The sequence below is a fragment of the Sciurus vulgaris genome (genome assembly GCF_902686455.1).
Source record: "Sciurus vulgaris genome assembly, chromosome: 4".
Taxonomy (NCBI): domain Eukaryota; kingdom Metazoa; phylum Chordata; class Mammalia; order Rodentia; family Sciuridae; genus Sciurus; species Sciurus vulgaris.
Window position 1 is genome coordinate 186797900 of NC_136464.1, and position 19333 is coordinate 186817232.

A 19333-nucleotide genomic window follows, 5' to 3' on the forward strand; every position below is an offset into this window, starting at 1 on the left:
CCCCTTTGTCAATGATCTCATGATGTTAAATGTGTAATTTTGAATCATAGCAACACTTATGATTAATTTTTGGTATAAGAACCCCTACAACTCTATGGTTGGGGCTATTTTCCCAATAGCCATTTTTTGGGGCACTGTGTGAGACAGCTTAATGAAGACTCTCAAATCTGGACTTCTCAATGGTGATGAGTCTGCTCTTAAGTTGCGCCACATAACACTAAGACCTGTGAAGACAGGGAAACAAGTTTCTGTGGGGCAACTATAAGGAGCAAAGTTAAACGTGTGGCATTCTGTGTGCTGTGTAACTTACAAAAAACAACTTGTTTACTCTGTGCTGTGTAACTTGCAAAAAGTTACTTGAGTGCTCTGTGTTGTAATGAGGTAATGATGTGCTGTTGCCCCCAAGTTGGAGACACATGCAACTGACCCCAAGTAAGATAACTAAGTTCCCTCGGACCAAGAGGCTGGCAGGGTCTGATAAAAAGGGTTTAAAAGGACTCATGATGAGCCAGCTCCAGTCCCGGTTTACACCAATGACGCCAGTGTTGCGCCAGGCCTGAAGGGGACTCACTGACTGGCTCGTTACTTGATGGACCATCCATCATCCTGACCCTGCCGAGAAGTTCCTGTGGAAGTGACAGCGGAGCTGCCCTGTGCACCCTGCCTGAGACGCCTCCGCCGGGCTGCCTGCCGGGACCTCGGCGCCCTGCTTCGCCGATCAGGCCCCGGGCGAGCTGTCCTGAGCCGTCTTCCTGACTGACCTCTGGGGGCCCTTCGACTGGAGACTCGCCGCACAGGAGTGGACCTTGGGCCCGGGCTCGGTGAGGGCTGGTCTTGTGTATCGGGGCGTAAGGCGACTCCGTGACTGAGTCGTGCGCGGTGTTGGTGCGGCCGAGTCGGAATAACTGAGTGGCTGTGGTCAGCATCAAATAAAAGCCAACGGGTTCCGGCCACGTTCACTCTCGGCGCCTCCTCGCCCTCACGGCAGCCGCGGAACCCGCCTTTCCAAGGCCGTCTCCTCGCCCACAGCCAGCGGGCCGGGCCGCAGCAGGCCGGCCCGGCTCCATGCGCCGCTCGGGCGGTGGGGCCGCCGCGCCCGTCCACCGCGCCGCCCTCCCTCCCGCGCCTTCCCCTCCGCCCTCACTTCCCCTGCGGCCGCTCTTCCCCGACAGCCCGGCTACCGTCCCTCCCAGGCCGCCAGCGGCGCGGCCGGCTCGCAGCGCGGCCGCCTCACGTGGCCCCGGCGTCACGTGCCGCGAGGGGAGGTCACGTGCCGGAGAGCGTCACGTGCGCTGCGGGCGGGACGCGGGGAGGGCGCGAGGAAAGCGGGGCGGCGACGTGCGCTCTCGCGACACCTGGGTCACGTGGCGGCGGGCGCGGCGGGCTCACGTGACAGGCGCTGCCGGCAGCGGGGTCTCTCGGAGCCGGCGCCGCAGCGGCCGGCGCTCTCCAGAGTTGGACGCCGCTCCGCCCGCCGGCCGCGCTCCCGCCCGTCCGGCCGCCCCGCGTCATGGCGGCCCCCGGCGGCGCCCGGCGACCGCTGCTGCTGCTGCTGCTGCTGCTGGGTGAGCGCGGGCGGGGGGCTGCGCTCCGGCGGCCGTTGGGCGCGGCGCCATGGCGGCGGGCGGGCGGCGCGGAGGCCGCGGGCCGCCCTGAGCCCCGCGTTCCGGCCTGCGCCGCCTGCGCGGAAGGCCGGCGCGCTGCGGGGCGGCCCAGGACGAGCCTCGCCGGGCAGCCCGCAGCCTGGCTCGAGGCCGACGCGCCGAGGCCGCCGTGCTCTTGGCGCGGCGCGCGAGCCGCAGGGTGCGCCGGCCCCGCCGCGCGGTTCGGACCCGTCTGGGCGTCGGCGGCGGAGCGTGCTTCGCGAGCGCGCTGGGTGCAGACGCGGACCTGTGCGGGAAGGTGGCCTTGGGGCCCGCCAGCGAGCCGCAGGCGCCCTCCGCCCCTTGGCCAGGTCTGCGGACCAGCGTCGCAGGTTGCCCGGGCGGGCCTCGCCGGGTTCCCAGTGGTGGGACGGCAGGCTCGGTACGAAAAGGTCTTACGTCGTCTTAAAAGTGCACGACTTCGCCATGAAGCATCTTTCGAGAGAGATTCTGGTTTCTAAGTTCTCCTCCGTTAATAACTAGAACTGGTAAGGCTGCCACTGTGTGTATCCTTCTTGGAAAGCAAGGGGAAGCAAGAACTGAACCTTTAGTTCTTAAACAGGGTAACCTACAATGTCAAGGTAAACAGATGACTGAATGCCTTCCTGTTGCTGAGTGACGTCTGCCACTTGGGAAGTTTGAAAGGTTGTGTGCTAACCAGTGTTACCCTCAGTTGTGAAGTTTATCAGCTTTCCAGGTGGAATTAGGTTCGAAGCACCCCAGAGAGTACTGTCTTCCAGTACTTAAAAATTGGACATCCTTTGACTTGGCAACAAGCCACCTCTTTTGTGACTGTTTTGACAGGTCTTTTGCCTTTCCTGCACTTAAAGCCCATTCCAGGCTTGATAGTGTGTGGCACTTACATGAGAATATGTCTGATTTTTATTACTGATGCATATTGATTATGCAGAACAGCGAGTTTCATTATAGCATAATCATACAGGCATATAACTTAGTTAGACCAATTTTGTTCCCCAGTACGTCTTTTACTCCCCCATTTCCTTTACTTTGATGGTCTCCCTTCTGCTTTCATGACACCCTTTTCTACATCCCCAACCCCTTCTGCCTTCCAGGTATGGGAGAAAACAGGATGCTTGTCTGTCTGTGCCTGGCTTGTTTTGTTTGGAAATGTTGGATTTTATGACAGTTGTCATTGACCAATGTCAGGCACAGGTGGCTTTTTAGGAATACTCATAGAGCTGGGTCTGTAGCTCCGTGGCAGAGCGCTTGCCTAGCGCTAAAGTCATGCTGTCTGTCTACAACAAAAAATTTTAAAAAGAAAAAAAGAATACTCATACAGTGCCCTGCCACTTAAGGTTGTGATGTGTGCCTGAGTGGAGCTTGGGTCTTTTTTCTTTTTTAATGTACAGGTGATTGTTGCTGGTTAAGAAGAAAAATACTAGGCTAGGCATGGTGAGGATTTTATACACCTGTGAGCCCAGCAGCTCAGGAAGCTGAGGCAGGAGGATTGCAAGTTCCAGGCCAGCCTTAGTAATTTAGTGAGGCCCTAAGCAGCTTAGTGAGACCCTGAGTCTAAATTAAACATAAAAAGGGCTGAGGATTTGGCTCAGTAGTTAAACTTCCCTGGCTTCAATCCCTGCTGCCAAAAAACAAACAAACAAACCAAATTTGAAAGAAGAACAAACCAGGATTTGATTTCTTAAATTAATTTTAAATTTATTGACTTCAGATAGCAGTCTCATTTCAAAAACAAACGTTTAATAATTTAAAGCATATTCCCGCACCACGCACTGGAAAGGCAGTGTGGTCAGCCGTGATACATGTCCTGAAGCCAGCTTGCAAGCCCTGTGCCACTCGCTTGCTGTGTGATCTTGAGCAAGTCAGTCAGCTTCTGTGTCTTAGTCTCCACCTCTGTAAAATGCAGTCATAATAGTATCTAACTATTAGGGTTGTCATGGTAATCAAATTAATTGCAGAGTGCTTTCAGCAGTGCCTGTCACAAAGTAAGTGTATTACAAATCTTTGTTAAGCCAGGTGTAGTGGCATATGTCTGTAGTCCCAGCATTTGGAGAGACTGAGGCAGGAGTAAAGCTTAAATCCAAGCAGTGGTGTCTGCCTGGGAGTAGTATTATTAAATAATGTATCTTTTTGATGCTTTGTCAGGGACTGAGAATTAAATGATGAATTAAGCAATGCTGAGATGAGTGACTGCCTCTACCTGTGCTCAGTTGCATTGACTGCTGAGGTGCTCTTGCAACCTGATGTGTCAGCACCCTTATTTCCTCTTCACAAGTGCATGAACTGAGGGTGGGGTGGTTGCTCTAGACCAAGGTCACATAGCTAGTGTGTGGTGGAGGGGCCCCTGAGGGCTGAAGCCTCTGACTTGAAGCACATGTGCTTCCCTCAGCCTGTACTGTCAGAGAAGGAATTTCTACAAATGTGAGTATTTTGAAAGAGCAAACCCAAGTTGTTCCTTTAAGTGACCCTGGAGAAATAAATTCTTGGGTTTCTGGGTGAGCAGAGCCAGTGGTCCTCAGCGGGCCTGAGCACCTTAGCAGCTGCTCTGACAGGCCCCAACACTTGCCAGGTTACCTCAAGCAACTTAACTGACTTTAGAAGCCCCCTAAGTCAATTGTTACAGTTAAGGAATTTTTAAAAGACTATCATTAATATACATTTTTTCTTAAAATCCTATATTCTAGTGCTCTTGTTGACATTTTTTCTTGACCAGAATTGACTTGTAGGGCAGATAAATTCCTGGGCCTTTCCAGAATAAACATGGATGTTGAGTGCTCCTCAAGCTTATTTTAGATTTGTGAGTGATACTTCTTTGTTTTCCTTTTAAAGCTTAGACCCTCATCATATTCACTAAATGAAAAAAGATGTGATTATGTGATTGACAGGTGACTTAGAGTGAAGTGTTTCCTAATGAAGTGCTTTGAGTCAGTAAAAAGGGTTTTTCTTCCTTTGTTTTCTGGGCAGTATTGGTGATTGAAGCCAGGTCCTCATGCATGATAGGCAAGTTGCATCTTCGGCCCCAAAAGATTTTTTTTTAATGATTTAGGAAACTTGGGTAAAAGCACCACTTGGTGAGTGCTGGTCTGTGTATGATCCCGGGTGGGCATCCTGTTGTGTCAGATGACTCTGTAGTCCTCCCACCGAGGATCTCTCCAACTATGCATATACTATCAGTATTCTCTTCTTCCTTTGGCCTCGAAGCCCATCCTTCATGGAATGGCGTGCTCATCTGCCTGCCTAGCCTCTGCCCTTGCTGCCTCTGCTGTGGCTTTTTTGCCCTGCCCTACTGCCGCCCCTCACAGACAGGAGTGAGAATGTTTGTTTTTAGAAGCTTTACTGTATGGGAGATACATCGTAGAATCTTCTCTAGGTTTTTAAAGTGCAGCATTGGTTAATTGGGAATGCTTTTAGTTTGACACTGCCCAAGCACACAGCAGGGTGTGGATCAGAAAGCAGAGTATACAGTAAGCTACACAGACTTCCTTCTGTGGAAGGCATCTGATTCAGCCTCATGTAGCAGCATTTCTTCATGAGTGTAGGTATTTGTCTTTCCTTTTCTAAGGAAAATTATGTCGAATTTCTGGTATTTTCTTGGTTCTAAGCGTGAATACCAGTTTCTTGAAAGATTTTTATTTTGTTAAAGTCCGAAGGGTAAAATGAATTAGGTTCACAGGAGTTCATTTATAGAACTTTAAATGAAAAGAATTTTAAATGAAAAGTTGAGTGGCTTCTCTGAGGATGCTGTTCCCAAACCATACTTGAGTCATGTATACGCTTAGAGTGACAGACCTAGCTACAGGTGTGTAGATAAATTCTCATCAGATGGGCATACACACTTGGAACGTCACATCAGACCCCAGGTATACAAGTGTCATTGGGAAGGGTGTACACAAGCTTGTAGCAGCAGAGACCAGTGACAGTGTATCATTTCTGTATTCACTACACAGGGGTGGCTGATAAGTATTTGGCTCTAGAACTAGCAAAAACAAACCGGACATGGTGGTGAATACCTGTAATCCCAGCAACTCAGGAGGCTGAGGCAGGAAGATCTCAAGTTTAAAGCCAGCCTCAGCAAAAGTGAGGTGCTAAGCAACTTGGTGAGACTCCGTCTCTAAATAAAATACAAAGTAGGACTGGGGATGTGGTTCAGTTGTCAAAGTTGTCAAGTGCCCCTGAGTTGAGTCCCTAGTACCTCCCAAAAGAAACAGAGAGAGAGAGAAAAGAAGAAAGAAAGGGGGGGGGGGGGGGGGGGGGGAGAAAAGAAAGACCTAGCAAAAACATCAATTTGGGGCGGTCATCAATTCACAGTTCATCAATTATGAACTGTGTAATAAAACTAGTGATATTTCAGAAGTACTGCTTTTGTACCATAGCGATGAGATTCCATTTGCTAGGCATCTTGTTCAGGGCAGGGCAGCATAAAGAAGCCAGAGAGGAAGTATTCAGCAAGGACCACTTTGGGCCAAAAAGACCCACGTAGCTTTCATCTGCCTTTTAACTTCCAGTAGACTCGAGATGTCTTAGCCATGTGCAAGTTAAGTTCTAGTCACTGCATTTGAGGACCTTCCTGAAATTGGGTAACAAGTTTAGAATGACTTCTCTTGCCACACCACTGGTCTGAGAGAAGCCACAACAGATAGGACTTGAAATACCAGTTTAGGTCTGCAGTGAAGGGAACTGGATGCTCTCCCCAGAATCTCAGCAGAAGTTTATGTGAGGTGTGTGTTGTGCTCTCAAGGCCCCCACATCTTCACAGATGCTCCTGAGGAGCAGGGAGCAACGTGTGCAGAGTGTTGACCTGGAAATGGACTGTACCCACCCAGTAAGTGTTCTGAAATAAAGTAGTAGTGTCTAGGCGGACAGCACCAGGTGATCCAGCTTGCGTCACACACACCCTGGTCTAGTTCTTCAGTGGTTTAGGAGGCACAGTGGAATCTCGTAATAAAACGTGTTCCCACTGCTGGTGCAGAAAACTGAAACGCCCAGTTGTACTTTGAGAAAGATGCTTGATTCTGTCTTTCCTGGAATCCGCAGGTGTCGTGCATGGTGCCTCAGCAGAGTTCGTGGTGAGAGACAGCAATGGGACAGCTTGTATAATGGCCGACTTCTCTGCTGCCTTTGGGACGAGCTACGAGACTGGGCACGGTTTTCAGGTAGGAGGTGCTGGTGCTCGGGCTTTGTCTGAGTGTGTGAGAGTTCAGACTGAGTCTGTGTGAAGCGACCCCTGCTTGACATGGCCCTTCTTCGGTGGCCTGTGCTGCGGCCGTAACAGATGCCTCACTGTTTGAGCGTGCGTGCCTGTCTGCTCATGACGTCCCTTTGTCGTCAGAGAGCAGTGCTGCCGTGTGCTGACGAGCGCCTCTCGTCACGCTACTCACCTGTTGGCAGGCTCACTCTTTCTAGTGCCCCTTGAACAGCTCCATAGATTTTTTCGATGTTGCATTTACTTTGGATAAATTATTACACTCCAAGACATGTATATAATTGGTGGCTTATAGCACTGTATTACTTTGATTAAATGTTCCTAGTTCTATTAAGACAACTTTGCGTCTCTGTGAGAAGAGTGAGGCCTTTGTGTTTCCTAGATTTCTAACAAGTAGGTAGCATGTATTTGTTGTGTTTCTTCCTTGGCTAGCCATTACTGAACCTTTCATGTACTCATTCTGTATAATATTCACCCTATAATTGCATCCCCGAGCTACATTTTATGTTCAGTTCTTGCCTGGCTCTCCATACTGCCCTGTCAGCCACACTCAGCTGTCGGTTAGCTGAGGGCAGTGGTGGGCTGGATCGTCAGGAAGAAGCTAAAGTCTCCAGCACCCTCTGTACTTTGTGCAGCTGCTTGGCCCATTTTTTTGAATTTTTTACTTGGCTCCATGTGTCTGTGTGTCTGTCCAAATTGAAGAAAACTGGAAAGGATTTGTAACAATGTGTCTAAGGTTGTGAGTACTTGTCCAATCACTTTTTAATTTCACTTCCATTTTTTTGGATATGGTCTTGGTAGTTGGGTGTTTTAGAAATCAGTCTGTTAGCATGGATTATGTACCATAAATGGGATCATCAAGAATGCTGTCTCTGCTTTATTTTGTTGTCTCTTGTAATTCTGTCAGTTTCTAGAACCATATTTGCAAGCAGCCATATTATAGTTCATTTACTAGCCCAGTTCATTTTGATACACCTTAGGTGGTTTTCCAGTTTTGCTTATAAGAGTAAATTCAAACAATTCTCCAGTAAGTACTTTGTTTTAAAGAGGTATTCTTTAACCAACAAGTATTTCTATAGTAAAAAAAAAAAAAAATAGCGACAGCTTTTTAATTATAACGAATATATAACTGGTTCTGACAGCCAGTAAGGACTAAGTTTCAGGACACTTTAGTTTCAAAGGAACTTTAGTTTTGATTCTGTTATAAATAAATTAAAGTCATTTTAATAGGAGCAAAGTTTTAAACTATGAATAATGCTGCTCACACCTGTGATCCCAGCAGCTTGGGAGGCTAAGGCAGGAGGATCACAAGTTCAAAGCCAGCCTCAACAAAAAGGCCCTAAGCAACTCAGTGAGACTCTGTCCCTAAATAAAATACAAAATAGGGCTGGGGATGTGGCTCAGTGGTCGAGTGTCACCAAGTTCAATCCCTGGCACCCCCCGACCCAAAAAAAAAAATACCTTATAGAATTGTGAGGTAACTAGAGCCTACAAAAATGTATTACATATTTCAAATAACTAGAAGATAAGAGTCTGCAGGACTCCAGCACTTAGAAAAGTGTGCGTCTGAGATAGAACTGCGGTGTAAGCCTACATCAGACTTAAGAGAGCTCTGTTTTTGGTATTTCGGTCACTTTAATAACATGCGTTCTCACTGGGCTCTGTTGCAATTTGTTTGTTCTAGAACGTGAGCTTTGAACTACCACCCTCTGCAGAAGTACTGAAGAACAACAGCTCTTGTGGGGGAGTAAATGCTTCCAGCCCTAGCCTTGTGATTGCTTTCGGAGGAGGACATTCGCTGGCACTCACTTTCACGAGAAACGCAACACGTTATGGGGTCCAGCTCATGCGTTTTATTTACAACATGTCAGACACATCAACTTTCCCCAACGCAAGTTCCAAGGGTAGGGACCAGGGTTGACTGCTTGAAGAGAGAGTTGCTTGGGAAGATGCTAAGAAATCACTTTTAATAGAGTACCATGAGTAGTTCAAAATTGTGGGGGGTTTGTTGATTCTGATTATTGGTGTTTTAATTTTTAATTTTGCTTTTGATAACAGAGGTCAAGACTGTTTCGTCTGTCACTGACATCAAGGCAGACATAGACACGAAGTACAGATGTGTCAGCACCACCGAGGTCCACATGAGCAACGTGACCGTCAGCCTCCGGGATGTCACCATCCAGGCCTACCTGTCAAACAACAGCTTCAGCAAGGGAGGTAAGACACTGACCCTTGTCTTCTGGTGCTGGTCGTTGGGCTGCAATGGCTGTGGGTGGCTCACTTCTCTGCATCAGGTGCCTGGCACACCACAGGGAGGGGTCTTCATGCCTCCAGGAACGCCTCTGTGCAGAGCTGTGCAGCAGGACTTTTCCCTTTGAGAAGGTGACCTCTGTAGATGAGGGTTAACAAGGGTAGAAGGGTGAAGTAAAATAAGCCAGGCATGGAAGGACTAGTGTCATGTGATCTCACATGTCCAGTCTGGATCTCACACGTGTGGAGAGTAGGCTGGTAGTGGCCAGGGGCTAAGGTGGGGACGCTGATCTGCAAATAGTGTGGTTCAGTTAGGATCAGTAGAGCCCAGAGATCGTTATGCCAAGTGGTGATGGCGGTGAGCAACGATGCTCTGTGTTCTTGAACATTGCTAAGAGAGTGGTTCTTAAGTGTTTCTGCACAAAGAGGGTAAGTGAGGTACAGTAGTGCACACCTGCGATCCAAGCCACTTGGGAGGCTGAGGCAGGGCGATTGCAAGTTCCAGCCTGGGTAACGTAGAGACTGTCTTCAAAAGTGAAAAGGACTGGAGGTGTAGTCAGTGGTAGAGCACCTGGGCTTGCTCCCCAGTACTGCAGAAAGTAAGAGAGGGAAGGGAGGGAAAGGAGGGCAGCAGAAGAGCAAAGCCGTGCTGGGGAGATAGCTCAGTTGGTAGAGTGCTTGCCTTGCAAGCACAAAGCCCTTGGTTCGATCCCCAGCACCGCAAAAAAAAAAAAAAGAAGAGCAAAGCCACTGGACCTTCTCTGTGTCGCCATCCCTTGTGCCCAGGCTAGTGGGATCGGAGCCACGGAGTGCTCTTGGTTTCACTTGGGAGGACAAGGGTGGTGCAGCAGGATCAGCATTTCCTTCCTGAGTCTGTGTGTGTGGCCTGTACCTGTGGACTCGGCCGCTGGGTGCCAAGTCCAGAGAGGTGGGTCAAGCCATTCTTCCTGTCTTTGAAAGATGTTGTTGGGATTGAAAAAGAGATTTATGCACCGTGCTTATCATTGTCTGACAAAGAGTAACAAATACATTTTACTATCTCCTTTTCTTTTTCATCTATTTTTTTCTTCTAAATCATTTTACTGTTACTTAAGAAAATCCTCCCCAAATCCTACCAGCCAGGTCACAAGTCACTCACATTTCAGAAGTAGAGGATATGTGATTGGCCTGAGAAGGGCTCACCCGGTCCCTTCAGGTGTGTGAAGAGAACTGCCTTGACCGCAGATTGCCCTGATTGACCTTGGTTTGCCATCTTCCCTAGTAGTCTTCTTGAAGGCTCCAAAGCCCCTCGGGGCGAACAGGATACTCTTTCTACAGTGCTCGCTAGAGCCCATTTTCCCGTTCAGGGTATGTGCTTCCAGCAGGTCCCATCCTGCTAAGGTTTAAAAAAAAGATGATAATAAAATTCAGCGTCTGGCCAGGCACCATGGCATATGCCAGTAATCCTAGTGATTGGGGAAGCCGAGGCAAGAAGATTGCAGGTAGCCTGGACTACTTAGCAAGACCCTATCTTGGAATTTATTTAAAGGAGACGAGCGTGCTAGGATGTAGCTCAGTGGGACAGTGCTTTACTAGCATGCTTGAGGCCTTGGATTCGACCTCCAGTACCCCACACAGAAGACGTTTGCTCTGTCAGCAGAGCTTCACTGGGCAAAGCCACTCTCACCTGTGCAGTATTTTCTGTAGCTGCTTTTGCATTAATAATGGCAGTCCAGTTATCAGGACCAAGAACCAGAGCCTGCAAAGTCTAAAATATTTACTACCCATCACTTTACAGAAAGGGCTTGGTGGCCTTTGCAGTGGCAAGAGCATTAGTGGCAGAGACAGGCCTAAAAGAAGCCCTGCCCCCAAAAGCCAGGTGTAATTGGGAGGAACAGGGCTACGCAGGGAGATTCTGAAGGATCCCAACTCAAGTCAGGTTTCTGGACAAACCTCACCACAGTGATGGTTAGCAGAGGCCCCTGGAGGTTGTGGCAGTGGCTGCTGGCCCACTGGTACATGCACAAGCTCACCCAGTGACACAGGAGCAGAGCTGAGCCTGTCCATGCTTGGTGGGGTGGGGAGGGCACAGCTGGCATGTGGGCTCCGGTGAGGACAGCCTGACTGGCAGCCTCTCCAGTCCCTGCCCAGGCAGCTTGCAGTGACCTCGCAGGGTGGCAGGTATTGAGAGCAGGGAGTGTCAGCCAGGAGTCCCTTGCCGTGTGGGCCTTTAGAGTTTGCCCAGATCTGGAAAGCAGGAAGGACCTGGGACATCAGAGTCTGGCTTGCTGACCTCCTCCAGGGTCTGCTGCTGGCTTGGCCTGAATGTGGTGGTCACAGAATGTGGCTTGCCATGTAGCTCTACATTCTGGGCACCTGTCACCTGGTGGCCTGCTTTCTTCTTCCACACCCAGAGAGGGCCTGGAGGGAAGGGCCGTGCAGTGGTGGTCAACAAGGACAAGCCCCAAGACCTTGGCTGCTCTCTCTGGACTGAACGTGGACACACAGCAGAGATAGACTTGGTGTGTTTTTTGAGATTTTGTTTTTTGTAACAGTTGTAGGTTCATAGCTGTATACCCACTGCTCCACCAGTATCCCTCGCTGTCCAGATCCACACCCTAGTTAAGTGGAGAGCACATGTTTGTGGAAAGGGTCTGAGAAGCAAACCTCCTGATGCCTGAGGCAGCCCCATGTCCCTCCCCGGGCAGCCAGTGCTGTAGCTTGGCCATGTGCTTGTGTTGGATGTTGGCTGCCCTAGAGGCCGGGCTTTGAAACTGATGAGTCATTATGTGAACCTGATTGTGGGTGGCTGTCCCTGACTGTCCATCAAATTGTCCATCAGAGCTTGGTCACTTGGCACACCCTCCCTTCAGAGACGGGGCTAAGAGCATCCATACCTGCCATTTCATCATGATGTCTTGATTTTATTAAATCGGCAGATACCTGTGTAGAAGGAAATCTTGCTTCTTTTTCAAAGATCTTAGCCTTTTTTAGTGAGTTCTAGTGGGTGATAGGGGAGTTAAAATCATCCTAAAACTTCCTGAACATTCTGCAGAAGCATGGGGTGTCCTGACAGTCCAGGTCTGCCCTCTTTTTGCCAGCCACAAGGGTGAGGGGTGGAGGAGGTCCTCTTCATTAGGAGGAAGGAGCCCCTGGGCTTTTGGAAGCCATCTCAGTGTGGAGTCACAGCCTTCAGTCAGTCCAGGCCCTTCTCACTACAAAAGGATAAGTAGGCACAAACAGCTGGGGGCTGGAGTGGGGCCCAGGGAGCCACTTGGCTGGCACATGGGTTCAGTCCTTACCACTTACTGTCTAGGGTGGGGCCTCGGCCGTGGACAGCAAGGACTTGCTGAAGGCCAGCACTCTGGGGCACAGGCACAGAGAACGGGTTGACATTTGAAATGGCCGACTACATGACAAGGCTGCTTACGTATACTTGAGGTCTGTTAGAATTGGGTCATTTCATTTCCTTTTTGTCCCTTTGGTTATGACTTATTTTTTGTTGTCTCTTAACTGATCAAGAGCTGCTTCAGGGAAAGGTCCCAGATCAGTTACGTGGAGTCTTTTTCTGTATCTCCAGCTTGCTCTAACGGATTCTTAATGCATGCTTATTGAATTTGTTTCTGTTAATACTGATTGTTTTTGGTCAGAAAACAGTTCCTTGGTCTCTTGCCCACCTAGCTTTTATTTGACAAGCTACTGATGGAGAAGAGGGAGGCTTCTGTGGCCTGTTGGTCAGTGGTGCAGTGGTGGCCTTGACCAGCCAGCCTCGTCATCTTGCCTTTGAACGTAACATCCTATCAAGGGAGACTTGATGAAAGAGAAGGAAAGTACAAGCCAGGTTGTGCAGACGTCCTGTCAGCCGATGACGAAGAGAGCAGTCCTGCTGCTGAGCACTTGCGAGCCAAGCACGTGGTGCTGGCGCTGGCCTGGCTGTGTGGAGAAAACGGGCTGTGGCCAGTTCACCTGGGACTGGGATGCCGCCATCTTTGTGTCTTTTCGAGCTTGTTGTGTAGGTACTTGTCATGAGTCAGAGGCTTCCGTGACTTTGAAGCCTGGGTCACCATAAGGCTCACCTGACCCGGTTGGCCAGGGTTTCTGTTTGCTTCCGTAGGAACCAGGGCTCCCTCCAGGCTAGGCCAAGCTGAGGGCAGTGATGCTGACAGGTCCTGCCACCTGAGATGGCTCCTTGATGCAGCAGGCAGGCCTGTTGGAGCACCTGCTGCTGTTGGGAGGTAGTGGAGGGACACTCATGGCCGCCTACATCCATGCTCTGAGGGGCCAGGACGTCTCCCTGTGTGTGTCTCGATGCAGCTCATGTGCAGTTGCCTTCCAGGTCATGACCCTCTGCAGAGGGCCTCTGGTGCTGGTGCATGTTCAGGGAGTGTGGCTTTCACGTGCGTCATCCTAGGGAGAGGGCCTTGCCACCCGAGTTCTAGAGTTCTGAGTAAGTGTGACTGCAGTGCCACCTGCAGCTTCACCCAGGAGTGGGCCAGTGGGCTTGGTCAGCACTCCCTAGATAGGCACTCGTCCATTGGGCTTTGGCCATGGCATCTGCGCTGCCATGTCACCAGGGTTAAGTGACTATGCAAAGCTCTGTGCAGCTTCGCTGGGCCACCTCTGTTCTGCTCTGTTCAGAAGTGGGTTCTTTACGTGGGGAAGACGATGCTGGTGAGTGAGCCTTTCTGGAAGCGTGTCAAGTGTCACTTGGGATGTATTGTAGGTGAAGGTCCCTGTCCCCTGCTGCAAGTGCCCATGGGGTGGGATAGGAGCTGGTAACCGGAAAGGAGTGGGAATGAAAGCTTGGTCCTAGCTCCTGGTGGCGAATGATTCACAGAGTTCCGTGGCACATTCCCCTGGGCTCACCCACGCTGGATATTTGGGGCCACATTCCCATGACTCAGCTCAGGAGAAAATGTGGATGGGATCAGATTGGATGGAAAATGTGTGAGCGTTCTAGACTCTTGATCATCCTCTGAAACTCGGCGGTAAGGAAGTGCTCTTGGAGAGCATCAGTCATAGAAGTCCGTCCTTCCATTTCTGAGCAGTGGGCAGCTCTCCTGCCTGGGGTTCAGTCTGCCTTAGTGCTAGATATAGATTTTTGCTGTGAACCCTCTTGGCAGATCACATTCCAAGGGACAGAACCATGCTCAGATTCGTTAGTATGCCCCCTCCCTGCAGGCCCTCCTGTGCCCACTGTCCTGTGGGCACACCCGTGTCCCTCACGTCCTAGATTGCTCTCTCCTATCTGTCTCTGGGCCTCCCCCCACTACCTTCTCCCTAAATGAGGATACTTGTCCCTGCCCTTACGGCCCTGAGATAGCTGGCTGGCCCCATTCACCTTGGGTCCCTATTTGGGGTCCTCAGGGAATGTCCCAACTGGTAGACAGTGGTCAGTGTCTGTGTGTATGCCCATCCCGCCTGCTGAGTCTGGGAGGTGAGGACCTCTGCCGTCCTCTCTGTTGGCTCTAACACGGTGCCTGGAAGGAGACCACTTGGAACCATGGATTAACCACCAGTAACAGTTGTGGGCACGTGTCTATAAAGAGGGCTGCATGCCTGTTCTCTGGTGCCAGGCCACAGAGGGGCATGGCGACCCCCCACCCAGGCTGAACTGAGGCAGCAGTGCATGGAGGGCATTCTGGCATACCCACAAGTCTGCTGCCTTGAGCCACGTGTGACATGCCTCCATCCTGTGCTTAAGAGAGCATGGCCTCATGATGTCCTCTGGGGGGATGTCACCGCTGAGCAGACTGGGTGTCTATAGTGCATCCTCAGTGCTGGGTTTGGTCTCAGGCAAACTAGCAGTCCTTACAAGAAAGCTGCCCTTTGAACTTCACATCCCTCCATCCCTGCAGAGTCGCGCTGCCAGCAGGACGAGCCTCAGCCTTCCCCAACCACACTGCCACCTGCTCCACCCAGCCCCTCACCCAGCCCCGTGCCCACCGAGAACCCCTTTGTGTCCAAGTACAACGTGAGTGGCGACAACGGGACCTGCCTGCTGGCCAGCATGGGGCTACAGCTGAACATCACCTACACACGGAGAGACAACAAGGTAGGCCAGTCGCAGGGCTTCCGTTCACTGGAGAGGGTGTTGCTCCCAGTCAGGGTTCACTGCAGAGCCTCACGCCCACCGTGCTGGGGCGGTGGCAGGTGTGCTGTCAGCCCAGAGTGCTTGTTGGCCCCTCACAGAGGAAGTGTCAGTCCCTGCATGTCCCTTGAGCTTCTGTTACTCACTTACAGGTCATTTTTATACTTTACTGAAGAAATTCTATTCTTCCCCAATAACAAGCGTCAGTGGGCTGGGAGAACGGGTGCCGACTTGAGTTTTAAAGTGTGGCTGAGCTGGGTGTGGTGCAGGCACCTGTCGTCTGCAATGCCTGGGATGCCGAGACAGGGGGATGGCTTGAACCCAAGAGTTAAAAGGCCAGCCTGAGCACGTGAGACCACGTCTCAAAACCCAGGTTGGAATCTTTAAGAAAGAAGTGTGTGCTGTTGGGGCAGGATGTCAGGCCCACGCCACCCAGCATTCTGACGGCGTGTTGGAAAGCAGCAGGAAGTGCTGTGGGACCCGGGTGTCTTCTCGGTGCTCCCTGGGGATTGGCTGATGAGCGTGTGGTCCCACAGTTGCCTGGCCCCAGGTCTGAGATGGTGACCTGTTTGCTTTTCTTTCAGACTGTGACTAGTGTGCTCAACATCAACCCAAATGAGACCACAGCCAGCGGGAACTGCAGTGCCTTCCTGGTGACCCTGGAGCTGCAGAGCAAGAGGGGCATGGTCCTGGTCTTGCGATTTGGGATGGTGAGGCTCTCTGCTCCTTCAGCATTAGGGCTACTCGCTAGGGTCTTTCTCCTGCCCTTGCAGCAGTGTCAGGCACTGTTCTTGCTTGCTAGGGTGCCCAGGTTATTGCAGGCTGCTGTGTGTGAGCTGAGTCTGTGGTTCAGAGTCCAGTAGTTACAGCTTTGCCTCCAGAAGCACATACTCTGCTGCCCTGTGTACATTCCTGAGTTCCTCTCCTACTTTCTCATCACTGCACACCATCGTTCATTTATTCTGCAGACACTTCAGAAAGGTCTGTGTAGGGCTGACAGCCAGGGTGCCTGCAGAGAAGAAAGGGGACGTGGGACAGCCACAGCCCTCAGGGCACAGGTGCTGACGGGGGCCCTGTGATGGTGTTTCCATGTCCTGTGCCCTCTGCCCGGGAAGAACCATGGTATGCAGAGTCAGACAGTAAAATAGGAAGATCGCAGGAGCCACTCATAAGTGTTCTCAGTTTAATGCTATGTAAATGATTTAACAGTTGGGTCTCTTAAATTTTAACTTTACCCTTTCAAAAAAAGTTCAGTTTTTTACAAGATGGCTCCTGCAATCCCAATTTTAACAGAGAATCTGAATCCCTGAAAAGGTCTGGAAAGAACCATAAAAGTTGTGCTCCCTAGAGTCATGGTGCTTTTAAGATAATAGGATGCACAGCTTTGTCCTGAAGCAAGGAATGCAGAACGTCTGGTGGATGACCAGGCACCAGTGGGTTAACAGCTTGTGCAGATCTCCTGGGTGACTGCACCCTCTTTCGCCTCTCAGAATGCAAGCTCTAGCCGGTTTTTCCTACAAGGGATCCAGCTGAATGCAACTTTTCCTGACGCCAAAGGTAAGACCCCACAATTCTCCAGGCCCTAGCCACAGTGGCCCCGGGGACTGACTCTTGACTGCTTTGCAGAGCCCACCTTTGGAGCCACCAACACCTCACTGAGAGCCCTGCAGGCCACCATCGGGCACTCCTACAGGTGTAACACTGAGGAGCACATCCACGTCACCCAGGCCTTCTCCCTCAACGTTTTCAGCGTGTGGGTCCAGGCCTTCAAGGTGGAAGGTGACAGGTTTGGGTCTGGTAAGTGGGTCTGGGGTGGCACTTGTGGTGGGGGGGTGGCAGCAGCACATCAGACCTCGCCCAGTTGTGCCGCCAGGCACTGGGCACTGTGGCTTCCTTTTCCCTTTCAAAGAACTCTCTTCTCATGGAGAGATTCTGGAGAAAACCCTTTCCCCTTGCTTTAGAAGGACCCAAACTGCCTGATGGGTGAGGCACAGGACTCCCTTGACAGAGGCACTATTTCAGAAATGGAGGTGGTGCTATGGACACTGAGTGTGAGGGGTCCTGGGCTGAGTGTAGCACGGGTGGCCAGTCACATCCCGCTGGTTGGCACATCCTCTAATCTGGGGGGAAGCACTCCTGTGAATTCCCAGTGGGGTGGAGAGCGCCCATCCCCGTAGTGACTTGCCCAGTGACACTTGTCTGGAATGGAGGCCTTTCACCTGAGTGGCTCTTTCCCCGCTGGCTGGGGAGGACCAGCAGGTAGAGGACGGGCCCTGTGGTGAGTGGTGCATGCCTGCCTGTCTTGCAGTGGAAGAGTGTCTGCTCGATGGGAACAACATGCTGATCCCCATCGCCGTGGGGGGCGCCCTGGCGGGGCTTGTCCTCATCGTCCTCATCGCCTACCTCATTGGCAGGAAGAGGAGTCATGCCGGCTACCAGACAATTTAGCAGGCTGGCAGGTGTGCCGCAGACAGCAGAGGCGGGGGTCTGTTTTCATGTCCCCGAGCTTAGATTGGTGTGGAGGGGGGCAATACTCTCTGGCAAACCGTTTTCAAATTGCTTTATCAAATGTGAAGTTCATCCTGCAACATTTACTATGCACAAAAGAGTAACTATTGAAATGACGGTGTTAATTCTGCTAACTGGGTTAAATATCTTGCTAACTGGTTCAACGTTAATATTCACCAAAGTAGAGCTCTAAGGAGGCAGTTGTGCTTTGCCGACGTGGCGCAGCTCCGCTTTGATTCGACTGTTAAGATTTGGTGTTGGTTTCTCCATTCTTTGCTCAGATTTAAGCCTTACAAAGGGAAGTCTCTGGTCTGAACACTTGAGCCTGGTGCAGGTGGCTGACGTTAGACTGGCATGCTTAGGAAATTAAAAACAGCAGCGCCAGGAAGGCGTTACCGTGCAGGTGCCGAGGGTGAACATCCGGACGCTCGGGTTAAGCTTTTTCAGGAAGGCTGGCCCACATGCTAAGGGGGTGCCCAGGCTAGGTGTGACCCTCAGTGTTCCCATGCTTTGCCGCCCAAGAGCTGGCACTTTTCTAAGTATAGAAAGGGTGTTATTTTTATTTACTTTTTGTAAAGTGATTTTCCGTCTTCTGTCGGCATTCAGGGTGACTCTGTTTCTGCACTGCGTACAATAATAGATTCACCACTGACGTCTGCGCTGCGGCTTGGGTGGGTTGCACACTGAGGGTCGGCTCACATGCGACACGCTGCCTGTAATGATGCTAATAAAAAGTCTCTTTCTTCGTCTGTCTGCACTTGTCTCTTGCCAGGCGCCATGTGTACCACAGTGGAGTGCTGCTGGGGTCTGCAGATAGGAGGTGTGGGCAGCGGCCAGAGCAGGGCCTGCTTCCTCCGCCTTGGTGTAGGAGAGCCGTGAGGATAGTCAGCCTCACGGGCAGTAACCTGAGCACACTGGGTCATGAGTGACCGCAGTGGCCAGGCTGTCAGAACCACAGATGCTCGAGTAGGCTGTGGGGAGAAGAGGCTGCGCTGGCCCCCGCCTGCAGCGCAAGCTGTGCTGTGCTCGTGCAGCTTGGTGTCTGCCCCTCCACTTTGTGGGGTGCTGTTCACACCAACTTCCTGTTTGCTTATGAGAGGCATAGAAGGCCAACAGATACATCAGAGCTGCTGCACTCGGAAAGGCAGGCCTGAGACTGGAGAAGCGCCTGGCTCTGAAGAGGCTGCCTCCCCATCCTCAGTGCTCAGGGCTGGCCCCTCCTCTGGTCTCCATGAGGTGCAGTGGGACACACTGCCGGCTGGAACCAGGAGTGTAGGGCACAAGCTGGCCTTCCTTCTTCTGAAGCAGAACCCTGTGCACTGAGGCTCCGGGAACCTTGGGCATTGGCTCTAAAGACAGCCTGCCAGGCAGCCCAGAGCTCGGCCTTCCCCAGCTTGCGTCCCTTGCAGGCCTGCACTGCTTGGAAGAGCCCAGGCACCCCAAGCTCCTCCTCCAGCAGTGCTGCTCCATCTAGTGGACCTGGGGGCACTGAGGTAGCCCACCCTGTGAGGAGCCCCTCACAGAGCAGCCTGAGAGCCTGGAAGGGGCCAGACTGGCGCAGGACCTACTGGAGGAGATGGGTCAGAGTGACCCTGCTGAGCGGGCGCCAGTTCCGGACTGCACAGGTGTCTAGCCTGTCATCCCCACCGTCTCTCCCCTTCCCCACCTGGGTGCCGCTGT

The 19333-nt window shown here is 51.5% G+C and overlaps 1 protein-coding gene across 1 annotated transcript; it reads left to right on the top strand.

Moving 5' to 3' along the window:
• Positions 1 to 1388: 1388 nt before the first annotated feature.
• Positions 1389 to 18402, top strand: LAMP1 (lysosomal associated membrane protein 1). The gene is made up of 9 exons (XM_079136738.1): positions 1389 to 1565; positions 6657 to 6775; positions 8510 to 8729; positions 8884 to 9042; positions 14913 to 15109; positions 15730 to 15855; positions 16636 to 16702; positions 16772 to 16942; positions 17454 to 18402. Exons 1-9 carry the CDS (start codon positions 1511 to 1513, stop codon positions 17591 to 17593), a joined length of 1254 nt encoding a protein of 417 aa, XP_078992864.1. The 5' UTR covers positions 1389 to 1510; the 3' UTR covers positions 17594 to 18402.
• Positions 18403 to 19333: the final 931 nt, after the last annotated feature.

Coding starts and splice junctions, on each gene's coding strand:
- LAMP1 (XM_079136738.1), top strand. CDS start 1,511: ATGGCGGCCCCCGGCGGCGCCCGGCGACCGCTGCTGCTGCTGCTGCTG. Junction 15,856..16,635: donor TGGTCTTGCGATTTGGGATG/GTGAGGCTCTCT, acceptor TTCGCCTCTCAG/AATGCAAGCTCTAGCCGGTT. Junction 16,703..16,771: donor AACTTTTCCTGACGCCAAAG/GTAAGACCCCAC, acceptor ACTGCTTTGCAG/AGCCCACCTTTGGAGCCACC.